This window comes from Rhinatrema bivittatum, chromosome 3 (assembly GCF_901001135.1).
Source record: "Rhinatrema bivittatum chromosome 3, aRhiBiv1.1, whole genome shotgun sequence".
Lineage (NCBI taxonomy): Eukaryota > Metazoa > Chordata > Amphibia > Gymnophiona > Rhinatrematidae > Rhinatrema > Rhinatrema bivittatum.
This window is the reverse complement of record NC_042617.1, coordinates 66,105,505-66,122,875: the sequence shown is the minus strand read 5'-3', so window position 1 is coordinate 66,122,875 and position 17,371 is coordinate 66,105,505. Positions and strand designations below refer to the sequence as shown.

The 17,371-nt window shown below is 41.8% G+C and overlaps 1 protein-coding gene across 4 annotated transcripts in view; it reads left to right on the top strand.

Annotated features, from left to right (window-relative positions):
• Positions 1-17,371, top strand: part of THADA (THADA armadillo repeat containing) — an 828,919-nt gene that overhangs the window by 588,818 nt on the left and 222,730 nt on the right. For all 4 annotated transcript variants that reach the window (XR_003855359.1, XM_029593321.1, XM_029593322.1 and 1 more), the window contains exon 30: positions 12,058-12,173. Coding sequence is in view for 3 of the 4 variants with exons in the window: in XM_029593321.1 (XP_029449181.1) it covers positions 12,058-12,173 (116 nt within the window). In the remaining variant the exon portion in view is untranslated. The remainder of the gene's footprint in view (positions 1-12,057; positions 12,174-17,371) is intronic.

Genomic DNA, 17,371 nt, shown 5'->3' with positions numbered 1-17,371 from the left:
TTATTCATTTTACTGTTTACAGCATTTCACAATAGGCTCTGTTGTTAAGGCACTGGCTTGGAAGATAATTGCGACGTGGTTGGTAGCTGTTTGGAGAAAGAACTAAACTCGTGACAGTCGTCCTGAAGCCTGAAAAGCACACAAGTGTAAATGGACTTGCAGCCCATAATTATTCATCAGCACATTCCCAACCGTAGTTATAAGTATTCTTTATTTCTCCCCGTTTATTCCACCCTCCCCCTCTCCTTCTGTCAGGCTGACCCGAAGTCATAAAACATTTTGCTTGCTTGCCCTCCGTGGTGTTTGTATAAATTATGTGCACTCTATAAATATTCACATTCCTAACTCTGAGGGTGAAACAATGCTTTAACTGTGTTCATGTCGGTGACTGAAAAAGAAAAGAGAAAAAAAACACAATCTGACATCACTCCCTATACTGTACATTCCTGGCCCAGATCATTTATTTTAACGCCCTGAAAAGCTACAGACGGTTCGCCAGCTGAAATAAGATACTGAGTAAACACCAAGCTTGGAAAAATCTGGCACTGACTGAGCTGTGGGGCTGAGACAACAAGCAAGAGAGAGGAGCGAGAGAGAAAAAGAAAGTTGTTTGCAAAATGGTGTTTGGCCAAATGTGTTGGGGGTTGAATTGACTCTGGCACAATCAGCTGTCTTGAAGTAATGAAAATTAATATAGCCATAAGACATGGTGACTTCTGAATGGGTGAAGAAGTGTTTGAGCTTGCCGGCAAGCTGGCAGTGAGTTAGCTGTCCTGTAAGTACTCATTGCAAGAAGTGCGGTCTTCCCAGTGAGGGCTTTTTCTGACACAGTGACGTGTTTTGGTGCAACGTGGCCTAACTGCCACTCTGCCAGTAAACCCCAAGCTGCTGCTATTACAGTCTCTGATTTCTGTTGAGTTGTCAATTCCTTCATGTTTATAAGCACAGTACCGCTGGATGAAATCTCCTTTATGACACTAACATCTACAGATAATATCTAACATCACATATCGGGTCTTCTTACAGGGGTAGGCAAGGCCAGTGCTTGAGTGCCACAAATAGGTTGAGGTTTCAGGATATCCATAATGAATATGCCTATGTTGTATGCAGATGTATCTCATTGTATTCATTGTACATATCCTGAAAACGAGACCTGTTTGCGGCATTCCAGGACCAGAATTGCCTACCTACCCCTGTCTTCTTGCATAGTTGCTATTCTGCTTCATATAGGCATCCCAAAGTGGATTTCCATGAACTTTAAAATATCAGTCGATACAAATATAAGGGCCACTGTAATAAGCTGTGCTGAGGCTGACGTACATTTTTTAGCACTAACCTTATCCAGGCATGTAATAAGGCTTTTAGCGCCAAAAAGCCTGCGGTATGATTAGTGCGGCTCATGCTAATTGCAGGATAGTAAGCATTATTAGTTGTTACCCTGCAATGCAAAGAAGTGCGTTGGTGGGGAGGCTGCCTAGCTCATCTCCTTTTACAGCAGAAAATGTAACACCTGTTCAGAAACAGGAATTAAAATTCCTGCAGTAAAGAGGAGTCCACTGAACCCCACTCATGTGGGCCAGGTCGCGTCCAGTGGGTCAGCCAGGTGAGTCCTCCCTCCCCTCCCAAATATGCCCAACCATCTTACTTTAAGAACACAACTGTCGGGTTGGGTCTGGATCAGGTCCGTCCAGTAGGTCCCCCTTCCCCCTCCAAGTCCTTTCCCTCTCACTTTGAAAGCAAAAGTGCCAGCAGAACTTCCAGGGTCATCTCCCCTAGCATGGCTGTTCCCACTGTCACCCAACTGGTCCCTCCACTGTCACATGTCAGGGGAAGGGCAGCCTTCTGAAAGGGGATTGGTCCATTCAGTGGCATATGACAGTGGAGGGATCAGCCAGTTGCTAGTGGGAACAGTCCTGCCGGAAGACGTGAGGTCTTCTCCTGGAGGGGAATGGAGGGGTGGCAGTTGTGCTGAGCACAGATTTTATTTTTAAGGTGGGAGGGGAGGAGGTTGGGTGAGGGGAAGGGGGACCTGATAGGACTGGACCTGACCTGACCTGACCCTGCTCTGACAGTTTTTTCTTAAGATGAGATGTTTGGGTATACCTATCAGGGGAGGGAGGACATGCTGGGCCAACCCACTCTGCCTGGCCCAGCCTAGCCACATCGGGCCAAGCAGGAGGGAGGGAGGGAACTCCACTTAGGAGATTGTGGGAAATATTTTTCCATTTTGTTTTCTTACCGCAGTTTACCATGTTTTTTTTTTATTCCTGGTCTATTTGCTTGTCATTAGTTTAGTACATCCTGCAGGAACCGCATTAAATAAAACCTGTGCTATTACATTGGCCCATAGTGCACAAAAAAATCATTTTTTGTCTTTAACACAAAAGTAATGCTCTGATAATACAAAGACAATGCAATGAAAATTTAAAAAGTAGCAAATGTAGCCAATATATTGAATAAACGTATGATTTGTCTAGGAAAGGCTTGCATGACTAGCCAGCCCTTGGACCATTTCCTATGTGCTGGGTAATATAGGAGCTTTGAGTGGACATCTAGAAAAGGAGGATTCCACATATTAGGGAATAAATACACAAAAGCAGATCCTTGCTGCAAGGATCGTAGTGATTGCACAGTTGATGAACAAGTACTTTCAACTGATGAGATTCAGACATTTATAAACAATGGAAAGAACCTTGAATCAAATCCTGAACAAGCTTGGTAACCAGTGAAGCTCTTCTAGAACTGGTATAATAAAATCTGATTTTAGGCCATGTTAAGAACCTTGTCTCAGTGTTTGGAAGGAGCTTCACACAATGCAGCAGACTCATGGTAGTCAATTTTAGATTTATCAATGTAGGAATAATAGTGACTAAATCTTGTCTGGGCAAGTGTAGAGGGGGTTCCCTAAATTCTAAAGGATTAAAAAGAAAATCAAAATTTTAAGACTAGCAAACAGAATATATAGGGGTAGATTTTCAAAACAGCACCTGGACGTACATATGCGCGTGCTACCCAGCGCACACACATGTACGCCCGATTTTATAACTTGCGTAAGCTATAAAATTGGGGGTCGGCACGCGCAAGGGAGTGCACAAGTGTGCACTTTGTGCCTGCTGAGCTGCGCTACCTTCCCCCGTTCCCTACCCCCCCACCCCACCCCACCTTCCCTTCCCCTACCCCCCCCCCCCCCCACCCTTCCCCCCTACCTTTTTATTTCTTCTGTTTCTAAACTTACTTCAGCCCTGGGGATGAAGTAAGTTGCACGCACCGGCCAAGTGGCAAATGGCACTTAGACGTGTCCCGGGGATTTTGAAAATAGGCCCGGTGCGCGTAACGTTTTAAAAATCCGGCCCATAGTTTTTATATAGAAAGCCCTTTCATTTGTTTATAGAAGTATACCCACTAACAATATAATAGTATACTTATAGATTTGCTTTTGTATATCCACCTGTTATTAGATACTGTGAGGTACAGGGGTGGAACAGTTTATACAAGTCAGTGACTTATTTATGTTAACTGTAAAAAAAACATTTTGGTAAAAAAAAAACCAAAAAACATATTATTCATACCGCTCAATGAATTGTGCTACACCATGAATAGCATGAATATTTTCCTATCCCTGGAGTTTCATGAGTCTTTGGTTGTGGGTAATTCACTAGTAATAAGATAATGGTTTTAAAAACTGAACTCATGCGCTCAGCTTTTCACCCTGTCCTCGGTGCTTCCATTTGCTTTAGAATTATTTTGACCAAAGTTTCTTAAACTGAGGGATAATGAGCCACAAGTATAGACAGCTATTTAACGCTAATATTACAAGCTTCTGATGCTGCAGGTCTTGAATGGGAATGCTAGTTGTTGTAATTACTGTGTTCTGTAATTATTCTTGTAAAATTCCAAGATAATGTCTGTTCATGGTGTTCCAATTAGACCAATTCATGGGGTGAAGCTGGGGGGTCACTCATAGACCTATTGCTACACATATTCAGGAAGTTGCAAGTCCTAGAATACAATCTTCAACACTGGATAGTCAACATTTTATAGCTCTGATACTCCTGTAGTTTTGCTCAGCTACTTATCCTTATAGAACATGTTTGTTGAGAGAGCATCTGGTGTTTGCTCAGTTTGACTTTCTAGAAATTACAGGCCAACACAGTTGCTGCATTCAGAAGGCTGACTGAAAGTTCCAAAACGTTGGTATCATTTTCATTTCCGTATTTCTTCTAGGAACTTGCACTTTTATATTTATAGCATTTGATGATGTTTGTGTGTTAGATATACGAAGTCAGGGCAAAACCTTTACCATTATGGAAGATAATTCTGGTGATGAGTGCTTGTGAGGAGATAGAAGGTACAAAAGCCTCCAAACCTTGGGTTTTAGGGGGCTATATACAGAATGAGCTAAAAGAAGTTTTCAGCAATCCCCAGCAGTGAGATTGTGGTAAAATAGGTAAATGGTTACAAAATAAAGATAAGCTGTTAATAGTATGACTACTAAGATAGCAGAAATTGGGTCAGATGGACACTATTGTGTCTTTACTTGTCAAAATGTGTTTATGCCCTTTCTCAGTCATGCAGCATTTTCTTCTGAGAGGCTCGACTACTACATTAGGGGGCATTTTGTGACAGCCTGCATAAATTTCCAACAAATAAGCACATAAGGTACATCAATTTTAAAAGAGAAGATAGGTACATAACTTCATTTTGAAAATTATCCCACCAAAACTACCCACACCCATTTATACCTATCACTTTGTGCATAGAATGTTTTGAGGAATTTTATGCACATAGTTATGAAAATTCGAAGTACAAACCCTTCCCCAGCTTGTCCTCCGAGAACACTTCCGCAAATTTACACACATACAAGCCCTATGCACATAAGTTTACATGCATTCGGGTGAACACTTTATTAAAGGCCAATTATGCAGGCTAAGCACTGTTTTATACACACAAATCACTTTGAAAATAACCCTCCCTATTTAAGAATTTACAGAAATTCAGAACCAGTAAACACAGACACGACAACAGAAAAGGGCGAAATGGTCCATCCAGTCTCCCCAGCAAGCTTCCTAAGGTAGTAACTACCACTCTGGGCACTTATCCGACTAGCCTTATGACAACCCATAAAACTTGCAGCTAGCAACATTTTTTTACTGGCTGATGAGCTTTCTTGAAAATTCAGACAGAGCAGCTTGACATGCTTTGCTTATGGACTTGGCTATAGAAGCACTCTTGTGCTTTTTCCCTTATGTCTGCTTATCAGTACCCCACACTATAGAAATTGGGTCCTTCTTGGATGTTGTCTGAACCAATTCCCCTATTCCCTGTGCCGTTGAATAGGGAGCAATGTTGCAGTTGCATTAATAGCATCAAGGCTTACCGGTTAAGATCAGTAATCCCCATGCCTTCTGCTAAGGGCAGTAACTGCTGCACCAGCAAGTTACCTCCATGCATGCTTCTTCGTTTCCTTTAGGACTTGGCCGTAGGTGCAGTCCTGTACTTTTTCCCTTATATTTGTGTATCAGTATCCCAGACCATGGAAGTTGGGGCCTTCGGTTGTCGTCTGAATCCAATTCCTCTTTTCCTCCCTGCCGTCTAAGTGGGGAGCAGTGTTGCAGTTGCAGTAAAAGCATCAAAGCAAATTGGTTAAGGATAGTAATCTCCATGCCCTCTGCTAAGGGTAGTAACTGCTGTACCAGCAAGTCACCTTCCTCCATGCTTATCTCATTTCTGTCCTCTAGCCTTTAGATACCCACAGTGTTTATCCCATCCCCATGCACTCGAAGAGTCTTCTGTACCTGCTTTTAGCACATTTACAACTTGAGACCTCCCGGTCCGGTTTACACTTCAACAAAGCTCGGCAGCTTGATTTTCCAATTCTTTTGACTTCGCGATGTCTCCAGTATCCTACCCACACAGAATGATTTGAACCGTGAAATTCCCTCCGGATCCTGAATCCCCCAAAGTGTTCTACCTCTTTGACGTCACGGCTACATCCGTGGCCCCATAACAATTTTCCTTTCTTTGTGCTGTAGATTCTCCTAAGAAACAATCAGACAGTCTGACCATCTTATACAAAATCGTGAATAATCTGGTCCCCCTGACGCAGCTCTGATGCGAAACACGGCCGTGTCGGGGTCCTTTGTTTATATAATACTATATACCGGAGATTTTTATACTATGCACAATTTAGGTGTGCATATGTAAAAATAAAAATTATTTTGTTAACTGTTATTGCTCAGCATAACTCTTTGCCACACATTACTTTGCTGAAGTTCTTATGTACTTCATCCCTATCTACAATTTTGCCTACCAGCAACAGTCCTTCTCCAGAGTCTTCATTAGTGTATACCGAAGTGAAGTATTTGTTTAATATTTCTGCCATTTCTTCGTCTCTCTCCACACATTGCACCTTTCAATTTCACTATTCCACTTCTGGCCTCCCTTCTTTATCTGATATATGTGAAAAATGTTTTGTCACCTCGCTTTACCTCTTTGGCAATCCTTTCTTCTGCTTGACCTTTGTTGCCTTTATAATAGCTCCTTTTAATTTGGCCCACTGTAAAGCAACACTATAAGCAGTGTAGCACACAGTCCTAATAAAAGACAGAACTATTTATGAATCCTATTGTAGTTTGTTTGGTTTTTTTGGGGGATGAAATAGTCTGTGGGCTTTGAAATATATATCATGGGTCTAGGATGCTTCCAGAATTTAAAGAAGCAGTTGAATAACTTAAAAAAATCTGGAAATTGGCTTTTTACTCGTCTCTCTGGTGCCCTGGTAGATATAGAGAAAAAGAAATTGCATGGAACATCTCAGTTCCACAAAGTATTTAAAAATTATATATCTGTATATTATGGTAAAGGATTCATTCAGATGCCTTCCTTACTTTGCTTGTAGGCCTATCTAATTTCTTTGAGAGACTTATTCTTCCCATCTGGCTGTACCATCTATAACTCATGTATGTCAAACTGTTTTGTATTTTTAGTTTACTTTCCAAAGGGAAAGAAGCCATTTGAGATCCCTGTATATGTACAGTGCTGAGAAAAAGTTTGTGAATCTGCTAGGATGATCTGCATTTTAGCATAATTTATATTCACAACATGAGATCTTAATCTGAACCTTGATAAATATCCTTGTGTGAGAAAGTATGTGGCCCCCGCCTTCATTCAGTAACTAGTGGTATCTCATTGAGGAGCAATAACTTCAACTAAATGTTTCCTGCAACTGTTGATCAATCTCTTACATCACTGTTGAAGAATTTTGCCCCATTCTTCCATTCAGAACTTTTTCAACTCTGACATTTGAGGACTTCCTTGCATGAAAAGTTGGTACTGACCTCTGCTATGGACCCTGACCACTCTCTTGCCTGCCGCCTGGAATTGACCTCGGCTACTGACATTGATTCATCCTTATATGCTGCTTGCCCTGACCGCAGCTTATATCTGGATCCTTTCTGTCTTGTTGCCAGCCCTGACCACTGCCTGTACCTGGACTTTCTCCTACTGCTCCTTAAGGGACACTCGCCTAAGCCCTGCCTGCCCTTGAATCCAAGGGCTCAACCTGCGGGGAATGGGACTGGTATAGGTAAAACTCTAGCTTCAGTCCCAGTAAGGGCATGCCCGCCAGCTGTTGGCGTGGGCCTAGTAGGTTCACCTACTAGGTTGCATAAACCATGGCACGGCCCAAAGGCTTACATCTGTGGCACTAAGGGTTCACTTATTATTTCACACATCCTGATTCTGAGTTAATCTTATTGTTCTTACTTTGTACACAAAGATTATTTAATGTATGCCCTCTTTATTGCAAGTTTCAATTAAATAAGGGTGTCATGGTAAAAACTTGTAATTCTCATTATTATACTTGAGGATTCACAAAATTTTCTTAGCATTGTATGTGTGTGTCCCATAATAATATTTATGTTTGGCATCCTATGATATAGCAAAGTTTTAGGATACTAAGAAAATCTGAGAAACAATGGTGGAAATGCCCATCTGTAGAATCCCTAGGAAAATACAGATCCCTCCTAACAAAATACCATGAATTAATCAATAAAGCAAAAAAAAAAAAAAAAGACTACTATGCCAAACAGATCCACAGAGTAATAATTAATTCCAAATTACTCTTTGAAGTCATTAAACACCTAATCAAAGACCCATCTTGAGTAACTACCACTTCTCAAAGAATGCCTGCAATGAATATGCCACTTATATGCTAGATAAAATCAATAGGCTAAAAATACAATTTCCCACCTGCTCACCAACAAAAGAAACTGAAGAAAACATGGACAGGCTAAATAAACCACATTCGACAGAGTAACTAAACTTGAAATAAGTCAAATCATTACTAAAATTAATCCTGCACTACATCCACTAGACCCAATTCCACAAGTTCCTTGAAACTAATACACAGCGTAATCACTCTGACAATCGCAACCATAAGCAATCATTCGCTCTCAGAAGAATTGATCCCACATGGGATAAAATAAGCTGTGATAAAACCAATACAAAAAAAATAAAACTGGTAAAACTGACTATTGGGACAATTACTATCCAATGTCCAACTTGCCTTTTATCTCAAAAATTCTAGAAAAAGCAGTGATATCTCAACTGGATAACCATCGAGAAGGCAATGATATTCTATATCCAAACCAATTTGGATTCAGAAAAAACTGCTTAACAGAAACTTTACTCATATATTTAATGGACCCTGTACTACAGTGGTTTGACGATGATGAAAGTGCTAATAGATTTAACAGCAGCCTTTGACACTGTGGACCATACCCTGCTATGCTATCAATTGAGAAAAATTGGAATAGATGGAAGTGTTCTCAAATGGTTCTCCTCTTTCCTATCGAATAGAACATTCCATGTCAAACTTGGCAACCACATATCTGACAGCTTCCCTATCGATACAGGTGTTCCCTAGGACTTAACACTCTCAGCAACACTATTCAGCATCTATATGCTTTCCCTGTGTAAAGTACTGGTGGAACTAGGAATCACCTTCTTCATATAAACTGATGACATACAGTTCTACATTCCATTCACCAAATCAGTAGAAAATACAACATTGACACTTTCAGCATACATGAAGGCAGTACAGCAAGAGCTAGCTCAGCTTAAACTAACACTAAACACAAATAAAATTGAAATCATCTGTTTAAGGATAAACTCCACTATAGTTAAACCGTTACCCCTAGACCTGGGTAATTTTCACATTGCACCCTCAGATCAAGAAGGGGTTCTAGGAATACAGATTGATGAGAACATTAACAATAGATGTAGAACTATATTAATCCCTGTTGCATTGATCTATAATATGAACGTTACTTTTGTAAACCATTGTGATCTTCATTTGGAACAATGGTATATAAAATGTCTAAAATAAATCAAATAAATATATCTGGGAAGACACGAGGACTTTGAGAGGGCTGGGGATTTTTTGATATTCGTGAATCACAGACATGCACATTCATCCTAGAAAATTGGTTCCTTTAGTCTTGGGTATGTCACAGTGTATGAGTCCTTGGATTGTTGTATGATTGGTGCTATTTGGCCCGTGGAACAGGCTAGGTCCACTCCAACAGTGGGCAGACTCACTGCTGGCTGGGACTGAGATGAAGCTTCACCTATACCTGCCTCTTCCCCTGCGGGTTGAGCCCTTGGGTTCTGAGGCCAGCAGGCTTAAGTGAAAGCCCACAGCTGAACAGGCAGTCCATGGGTCAAGGCAGGATTAGAATGCCAGCATGAGTTGAGGCAAGTAGCGGCTAGGCAGAGACAATGTCCAGGCCAAGATCAGGGTAGGTAGAAATCCAGACAGAGACAGATTCCAAGCAGAGAAGTCAAGGTAGGCAGCGGTCCGGTAGAGACAGAATCCAGGCTGAGGTCAAGCATGAGAAGACAGTCTGAACAGGCAAGGAGAGAAGAGAAAAAGGCAAGGAAGAGCTGGAGGGAAGGCATGGACTAGGAACAAGGCAGGAAGGAAAGAAGGCAAGAGCAGGATGGATGCAGGAACAAGGAAAAAGTGAGGTGGGTACTGGAACAAGGCAGGGGCTGGAAAGAGGCAGGAACGAGGCAAGTACTGCAACACGGCAGCAATTAACATTAAAGAAGCACAGGGGCCCTGTTGCTGATGCAAAATCTATCTGTCTGACTGGGGTTTAAATGACCCAGCCAGCCTGATATCGGAAAGTGCCTCTGAGGTCTCCAGCTGCAGTACCTTTAAGAAGAAGCAGCAGCGCGCATGCCTAGCAGCGGCAGGATAACAGTCTGTATATGGCAGTGTTGGCAGCATCCTGTGCCCTGACCTGGCTGAAGGTAAGGTGCACCAGCTGCGGGATGGGTACAGCGGCTGGCCTGACATTATAGGATTGAATTTCTTTTTAACTATATATCCTGTCCCCAGTAATCAATAAAATGCTGGTGCAATAATACATGACTGCAAACCGGTCAGATTTTCAGGGTAACCAAAATTAACCTAGTTCATAGACTAAGTACATGCGGATATATCTCATGAATATACAATGTTGATAGCCTGAAGATAAGACCTGTTTGCAGCCCTCGAAAACTGGAGTTTTGTACCTCTGTAATAGTGGAATCCTACAAACATATATAATCCTACCTACATTTTAAAACTTGACACTTGTCTAAACTTTGTGAATTAGGACCAGAATATTCAGCATTTCATTGTTAGTTTCTTAATTCAAACCCACTTTGGGTCAATAACAGCAAAATTCATTGTCAACTGAAAGCTGTTGAGTGATCTGTGTAAAGTGAGATGGAGGTCTCAACCCACTTCCCAGTGGCTGGCAGCCATATTGCTATAAGAAACACCATTACAGTTGTGACTATTTGGAGGCCCTTACTATTGTCCCTGATAAAAATGATCACTTATTGTAATTTATATCCTTATAAAATTATCAGATATTGTAATTTATTTTGTATCATGAAAGCACCAATTTAAATAATAAACAGCTCCTTTTCATGGTAAAGTGGATGTATGAGTGTACACTTTCCAGACCAGGTGAGTTGCATGGGACTCTTATTGACAGATTAGATTTAAACTTCAGGTGTGCAGAGAAACTTTATCCCCTCTGATCTAGTGGCCACAGTAGCTTGATGGAAATAATTCCTTCCATTATATGGTTTTCTGTTACTGGGTACTATATTTAAGGCAGTGCCATAATCAAGCACTCTTCAATAATCTAAGATGCTACTTGTAGCTCAGTAAAGGGGAACTGCTTGTTTAATTGAGTGGTAAAGAGTGAAACGTTAGCAGTGGCAGGGTAGAATCTGAGCTTGACCCTAAGTAGAGGATGAGCAGGGTATTACTGGAAAAGATTTTTTCTCGCTCTTGAGCTGGAGGGTGGGTGACAGGGTAGCAAAGCAAGGCAAATAAGTAAGCAACTTAAAGCAGTTCGGAGTTGGGATCGTCTTACTAACTTGTCTGGGGGAGCTGCTACTTTCGCTTGATAGTACATAGTCTGTGAGAAAACAGAGAGTTGCAGATTCAAATCTTCCTAGGCCAAGATGGAAAAAGTGGCTGGAACAATGCTAAGTGTAAGTCCCTCACATTCTCTCCTCCCCTTCCCACAGTACAGCTAGCCTTTTCATAGTGCTTATAGTTCTAGCTTTTGTACCGTCAGAATGTGTGAATTGATTAAATTATTTGGTTTCCATATAATCACCACTAACAAATTATGAGTTCGCAGAAAGCTAGTGATGCCAAGAAAAATTTTGTTTATGAGTTGTTTATAGCCAAGAGGATATGATATCATAAAAAAATCATGATTAATGTGCGAGATAATTGACATTTTTAACTGTGGAAAGGTCCCACTGCACACAAACAGAAGTGAAAGCTGCAGGCCTCATACAGTCACTGCTTTCTCCAAAAATAACACACTTTTCAGCAAAAAGCACTGCTTCAAGGGTCATTTTGCAGGTGGTGCGTTATCTTTTTTTTCAAGAGAGTTGTTTTTGAGGAAAGGTGAAAGCCAGAAACTGGGGATTAAGAAAATATTTTCACAGCAGTATGTCATTTTCTCTCTTTTGCTTTAGGTTTTTCACTTGCTGCACTCCTACTTTGAGTCAAAACACAGAACTAATTCAGACCTTCAGCGGGAGTTGTATGACATCATTGTTTGTATGAAAGCCAAACTGTGGCTGGCCAGGAGGTATGTAAAAACACCATATGTGTAGAAAGTTAAAAGAGGTTATTAATATATTGGAAGGAGTATTTTTCTTTACATTTTTCTATTAGCAAAAACATTGCACATAGTTTTGGAACAGTAAGACATCTGGTTCTAACATCCATTCATAAAACAAATATTCTGATGATTTGCAATGATTATTAGGCAAAGAAAGAGTCTGCTTTACTTTCCTATTTCATGTACAGAATTTGTCAGTTCTTTTTTTCTTCCATATTCAGGAGTCACCTCTTATTTATACACTTTTGAGGTTGTCCAAGTTATTCTTTTTTAGGAATATTTTCCAAAGAAAGGTGCTTTTTTGTTTGGTTTTCATGCCCAAAATATCTCTGATATGCGTCATACCCAGGAAGGAGTAAGATCATTCAGTCTTTTTTATACTTTCTCAAAGAGAGGAATAGTTAGAAAACAGAGATATTGGATTCATAAGTTCAGAAATAGAAATGACAAGAAAAATCCCCGTACTTGGATGCTAGAAGCAAATTGGAGCCTTTGCTACCAGACTGGGCTTTGCGAGTAGTAGCTATTTTTTGTTGCAAGGATGGTAGAACAAACATATACAACATGCAGGAGTTCATGAGCTATAGGGATCTGCAGGCCAAAAATTGTTGTAATTTGGGGGTCCATTTTCATTGTCATTAATGTTTCCCCCCTCTTTTTTTATTTTTATATGTTTTAGAAACAGTGCACGCATACTAAAAACTATAGAAGAAAACAAAATTTTGTATTTTTTTCCTATCCTTTCATTTTGAAAATGACAAAAAACAACATACACAATGTTGTTTCAAATTAATGCACATCTCTAATGTGCTATATCCTGTTCTGGTTTTTTTTTGGGGGGGGGGGTGGAGGAGTTAGGAAACCAAAAAGTTAAATTTGGAAATGAATTGAAGTGAAAAAAGCTCACAGTAGGGGTTAACAAAAGAATGCAAACTAATGCTAAAAGACAAAACCAAAACTAAATATGTTTGGGAGGGGCCGTTGAAAAAGCAAAGAAACCTCCTTCCTTACTAGGTTTTTTTGGCAAAATATGTTTTATGATTCAGCTGGCAGGGAGCTCTGAAAGAGTGGTGCAGTTGTCACACTAAATCCAGATAGAAACAAAACTTTTTTTTATCCAGAAAAAAAGCTCACTTCCTTGTCCTCTGGATGAACAGTAACACACTGTGTGCCTTCAGAGTTAATGATACATTACATTTGGTTTGCCTTGGGGTTTTTTCAGCTACTCAGGAAATACAGTTATCCCAGGACGAAAGCTGCTTTGTGGGCTTGTACCCATTTGGCTACCAGCTGTTAAAAAAGTTGATCGCCAAAGAAAGTATTCATGGTGAACTACATATTTAAAAGGTCATTTCCTTACTGGCTCTTTCACCTACCTCCCTCACAACCAAATCAACCATCAAACCTGAAGCCTGTAAAAAGTCTTTACAACAGCAGCAGCAGCAGCTCAAGCTAAGTGTTAACTGCGCTGGCCACTATATTGATGTAAACGAGTTCTCTGAATTTCTTTACTTTCAAAGAATCACTTTATTTGGCTACAAAGAAGTCACATGTTGTTTGCTTTCAATTGTATTTTCTGTTGTCATAAACCTTCCAGTAGACCTGAGGATGTTAAAGAATTGATAATGCCCCACTGTTTTCCAGACAGGCATCAGCAATACTAAACTACAAAGTAACTACATGATCATAAACTAACCCTACCTATCCCATTATAGTTTTTGAAGCTGCTATTCTAGCAACACTTTTTAGATTTTTCTTCTGGCAGTTAAAACAAATAAGTCCATATTGAATTAGCTGAGGAGTGGGAAGTTTATCCATATATTCAGTGAAAAATACCCAGGTGAATATTCCACTGAATATACCTAGATAAAGTTATCCAGGTAATTTTAGGATAGTGATTTTTCCAGCCAGATTTACCCATCTAAATTTATCTAGCTAGTGCTGAATATATGTGCTAACTGGATACACTTTAGCTCTCCTTTCCCTGCCTCTTTATTTGACAAAATTTTAACTGGGTAATGATTTACCCAGGTAAGGTTTTGCTGGGAGATAGGGAGAGAAATTGAATCTCAGCACTTGCCCAGGTTACTTCAAAAGTTACCTGGATAAACCCTTTGAACATTGACTTCAAAAAAACGGATCTTTTTCTGTGTGATTTTTATCTTGTTCTTGTGATGACGTGATGGCATAGTCAGCAGAAGAAAGGAGTTGATGATGCTACCTCACCTAGAATATTGTGTCCAATTCTGGAGGCTGGACCTCTGATTAGGCTGAAGGTGGTCCAGATAAAGCTTACCAAAATGGTGCAGGGTCAGTACTATGAGAAGAGTCATAAGGAACTAAATATGTATACCCTAGAGAAGAGGAAAGGAAAGATGGGGGAGGGGTGGGAGGGACTTGATAGAGACATTCAGGTATTTCAAAGATATAAACAGGCTTTCTTAGCATTCAGACAGGTTAATCCATGACCAGTGGGTTAAGCACCTCTACCAGCAAATGGAGATGAAGCAAAACTGACCACACGGTATATATACTCCTGCAGTGACATCAGCCCACCAGTATTCTCTGTCTCCAGCAGATGGTGGACGTGCATTTCCCTATTGGGGATTGCTTAAAAATATTTTAAAGGAGAAAAGAAGAAGAAAATGAATTTGCCCCGCTCTCCTGTGGTGATACCTTATGGTCCCTCTCTCCGACAAGTTTTCCTGAGGTGATATCTGCAGATCCCTCCCTCAGTAGAGTGCCTCGGTCCAGTAGCCAGTTTTCTGGTGAAGACTTAACTGTAGAGAGAGAAACAGCTTAGAAGCTTGTGGATTCAGGAAGCCGAGTGTAGCAGTGATGGCCTTTGCCTTCTCCCCCTGCAGCTGGAGACTGACTCTATACTCGCTGAGTGAGGGATTCCCTTCCCCTCCTGGTCTCTGAGCCTTGGTGCACGGACCCGATGTCCATTCCCACTTCTGAGGGAACTTGGGCAGTCGTGGCAGTTTGAGCAGCCGTTTAGATAGGCCCTGCTCTCAGGCTTTGCTCAGATGCCGTGTGGTAGGCCACAGTGGCATTCATGCACCTTTCTATGTGTAAGTCTGCTACAAACCAGTATGTGACTTCAGTTCGTGCTTGCATGCTCAGGAGGGCACACAGGTGGACCCTCAGATGGGCGCTTGGGTAGGCGCCTACTTGGACTGCAAATTGGGTGCCTAAATTTTGGTCGTCCATAGTGTGCCCTTATTGGACAGAGCTTGTTTTTGGGCACCCCATCCAGGCTCACTTGTGCGGACGCGCAGTTGGATGCACAATTGTTAGATGCCTTTGGGAGTGTGCTGCTAGTGGGTGTTTATGTATGGCACCAGTAGCAAAGAAGCCTAAGAGCCTTACACTTTGTGCTTCTTGCCATTTTCAGGCATCTCAGCCTGGCTTTCCCCTCTTAACTTGTGTCAGCACTGCTTGGAGGCTCAGGGAGAGTTATCTCCACCTGATTTTGCTGAGCTTGGTCCTTCCCAGCATGATGCGGGAATGGAACCAGAGGGGGACCTATTAGAGTTTTCATCTTGTTTTTGGGCTCCCCCAACTGATTCGTCAGCAGGGGAAGGCAACTCAGTGGGCACAGGACTGACACCCCCTGGTTTTGGTATGGATCCTTCTTCAATTTCATGGGTGGTGTTTTTTCAAGAGCTGCCTTCCTTTTTTCAGGCAGTCTGCGAAGCCGGCGAAACCTAAGAGTTCAGGATCGCAGACTGTGAATCCCCACATGCCTGGTGCCACAGGTAAGCGTTGCAGTATGTCTAGACTTGCTGCGGTTCACGCTGATAGAGACCCAGATGGCATGGATGATGAAGGCAATCCTTACTCTCTGGAGGATGGGGAAATTCCTCCCAGGTTGGAGCCATATAGAACAATGTTGCCAACTCTGATCTCCCAGACGGTGAAGATGCTAGGGTACCGGGTGCTGATTCCATGTCTGAGCCAAAGAAGAATCCCATTTTAGTTTCTTGCATAAAGCATTATGGATGCTATTCAAGAATTGATTGATCTTGAATGGAGTGCCCCAGAAGCTAATTTTAAAGGGAATGAGCTTTAGGAATGCTGTACCCCCCGGATCTGTTGGTGAGAAAGCAGTTGCGCTTTCTGAAAGTGGATGTGCTGGTGAGTGCCGTCACCAAGTAGATGACTATCCCTGTAGAAGGGGGAGTGGCATTGAACAATACGCAGGATAAGAGAATGGAGGCTATCCTTAAGCAGGTCTTGAGGCGATGACAATGAATTTGCAGATAGCCTCTTGCTGCTCCCTGGTGGCTCTCTCTTTCTTGCTTCTCTCTCAGGAAGTCGATGAGTCTGGTTTAAATTCCAGGGCAGTGATGGAACCGGTAGCCACCCTTTTGGTGGTTGTGGGCTGTAACCTAGTCCGCACTTCTGCCAGAGGGATAGTTTCAATGGTAGCGGCCAGGTGTCAGCTAAGGCTGAGCAATTGATCGATATAATTTCGAAGTCTGATCTTACAAAATAGCCTTTTAAAGGGTCACTCTTGTTTGGGAGTGAGTTAAAAAAAAATTAGCAATAAGTGGGGTGAGTCCCTGGTTCCTCAGATACTAGAGGATTAAAAGCAGGTGCCGCGCTCATTCAGCGCTAGAGGTCATACTAGGGGGTTCAAACGTTTTCGACTTTACAGAGGAGAGGCTTCTCAGAGGGCTCTACTTTTGTGTGGGTCTCAGTCCTTCATTCCAGGCAACCCAGATGGGGTGCAGGCTTGAGCACTGGTGCTCCCCCCCCCAAACCCTTCAATAAGGGTGTGCTGACCCACCCCTTGGAAGTGGGTCGAGATCACGTCAGTCCAGTGGGTTCTGGAGGTGATAAGAGATGACTATGCTCTGGGGTTTCTCAGTGTTCCTTGGAACGTTTTCCTGATGTCTCTCTTCAACTCTCCGCAGAAGAGACAGGCAGTGAAGTGTATGTTGTCAAGACTCCTTGGCTGCAGGCTGTGATCCCAGTACCCATGTCACAAGAAAATAGGGGCCAATATTCCATTTATTTCATTGTATCTGAGAAAGAGAGTTCCTTTCAACCCATCCTGGATCTCAAGGGAGTCAACCGGCTTTTGCGAGTGATTCATTCCCACATGGAAATCTTATGCTCGCTGATAATGGCAGTGCAGCCGGGGGAGTTTTCTTATG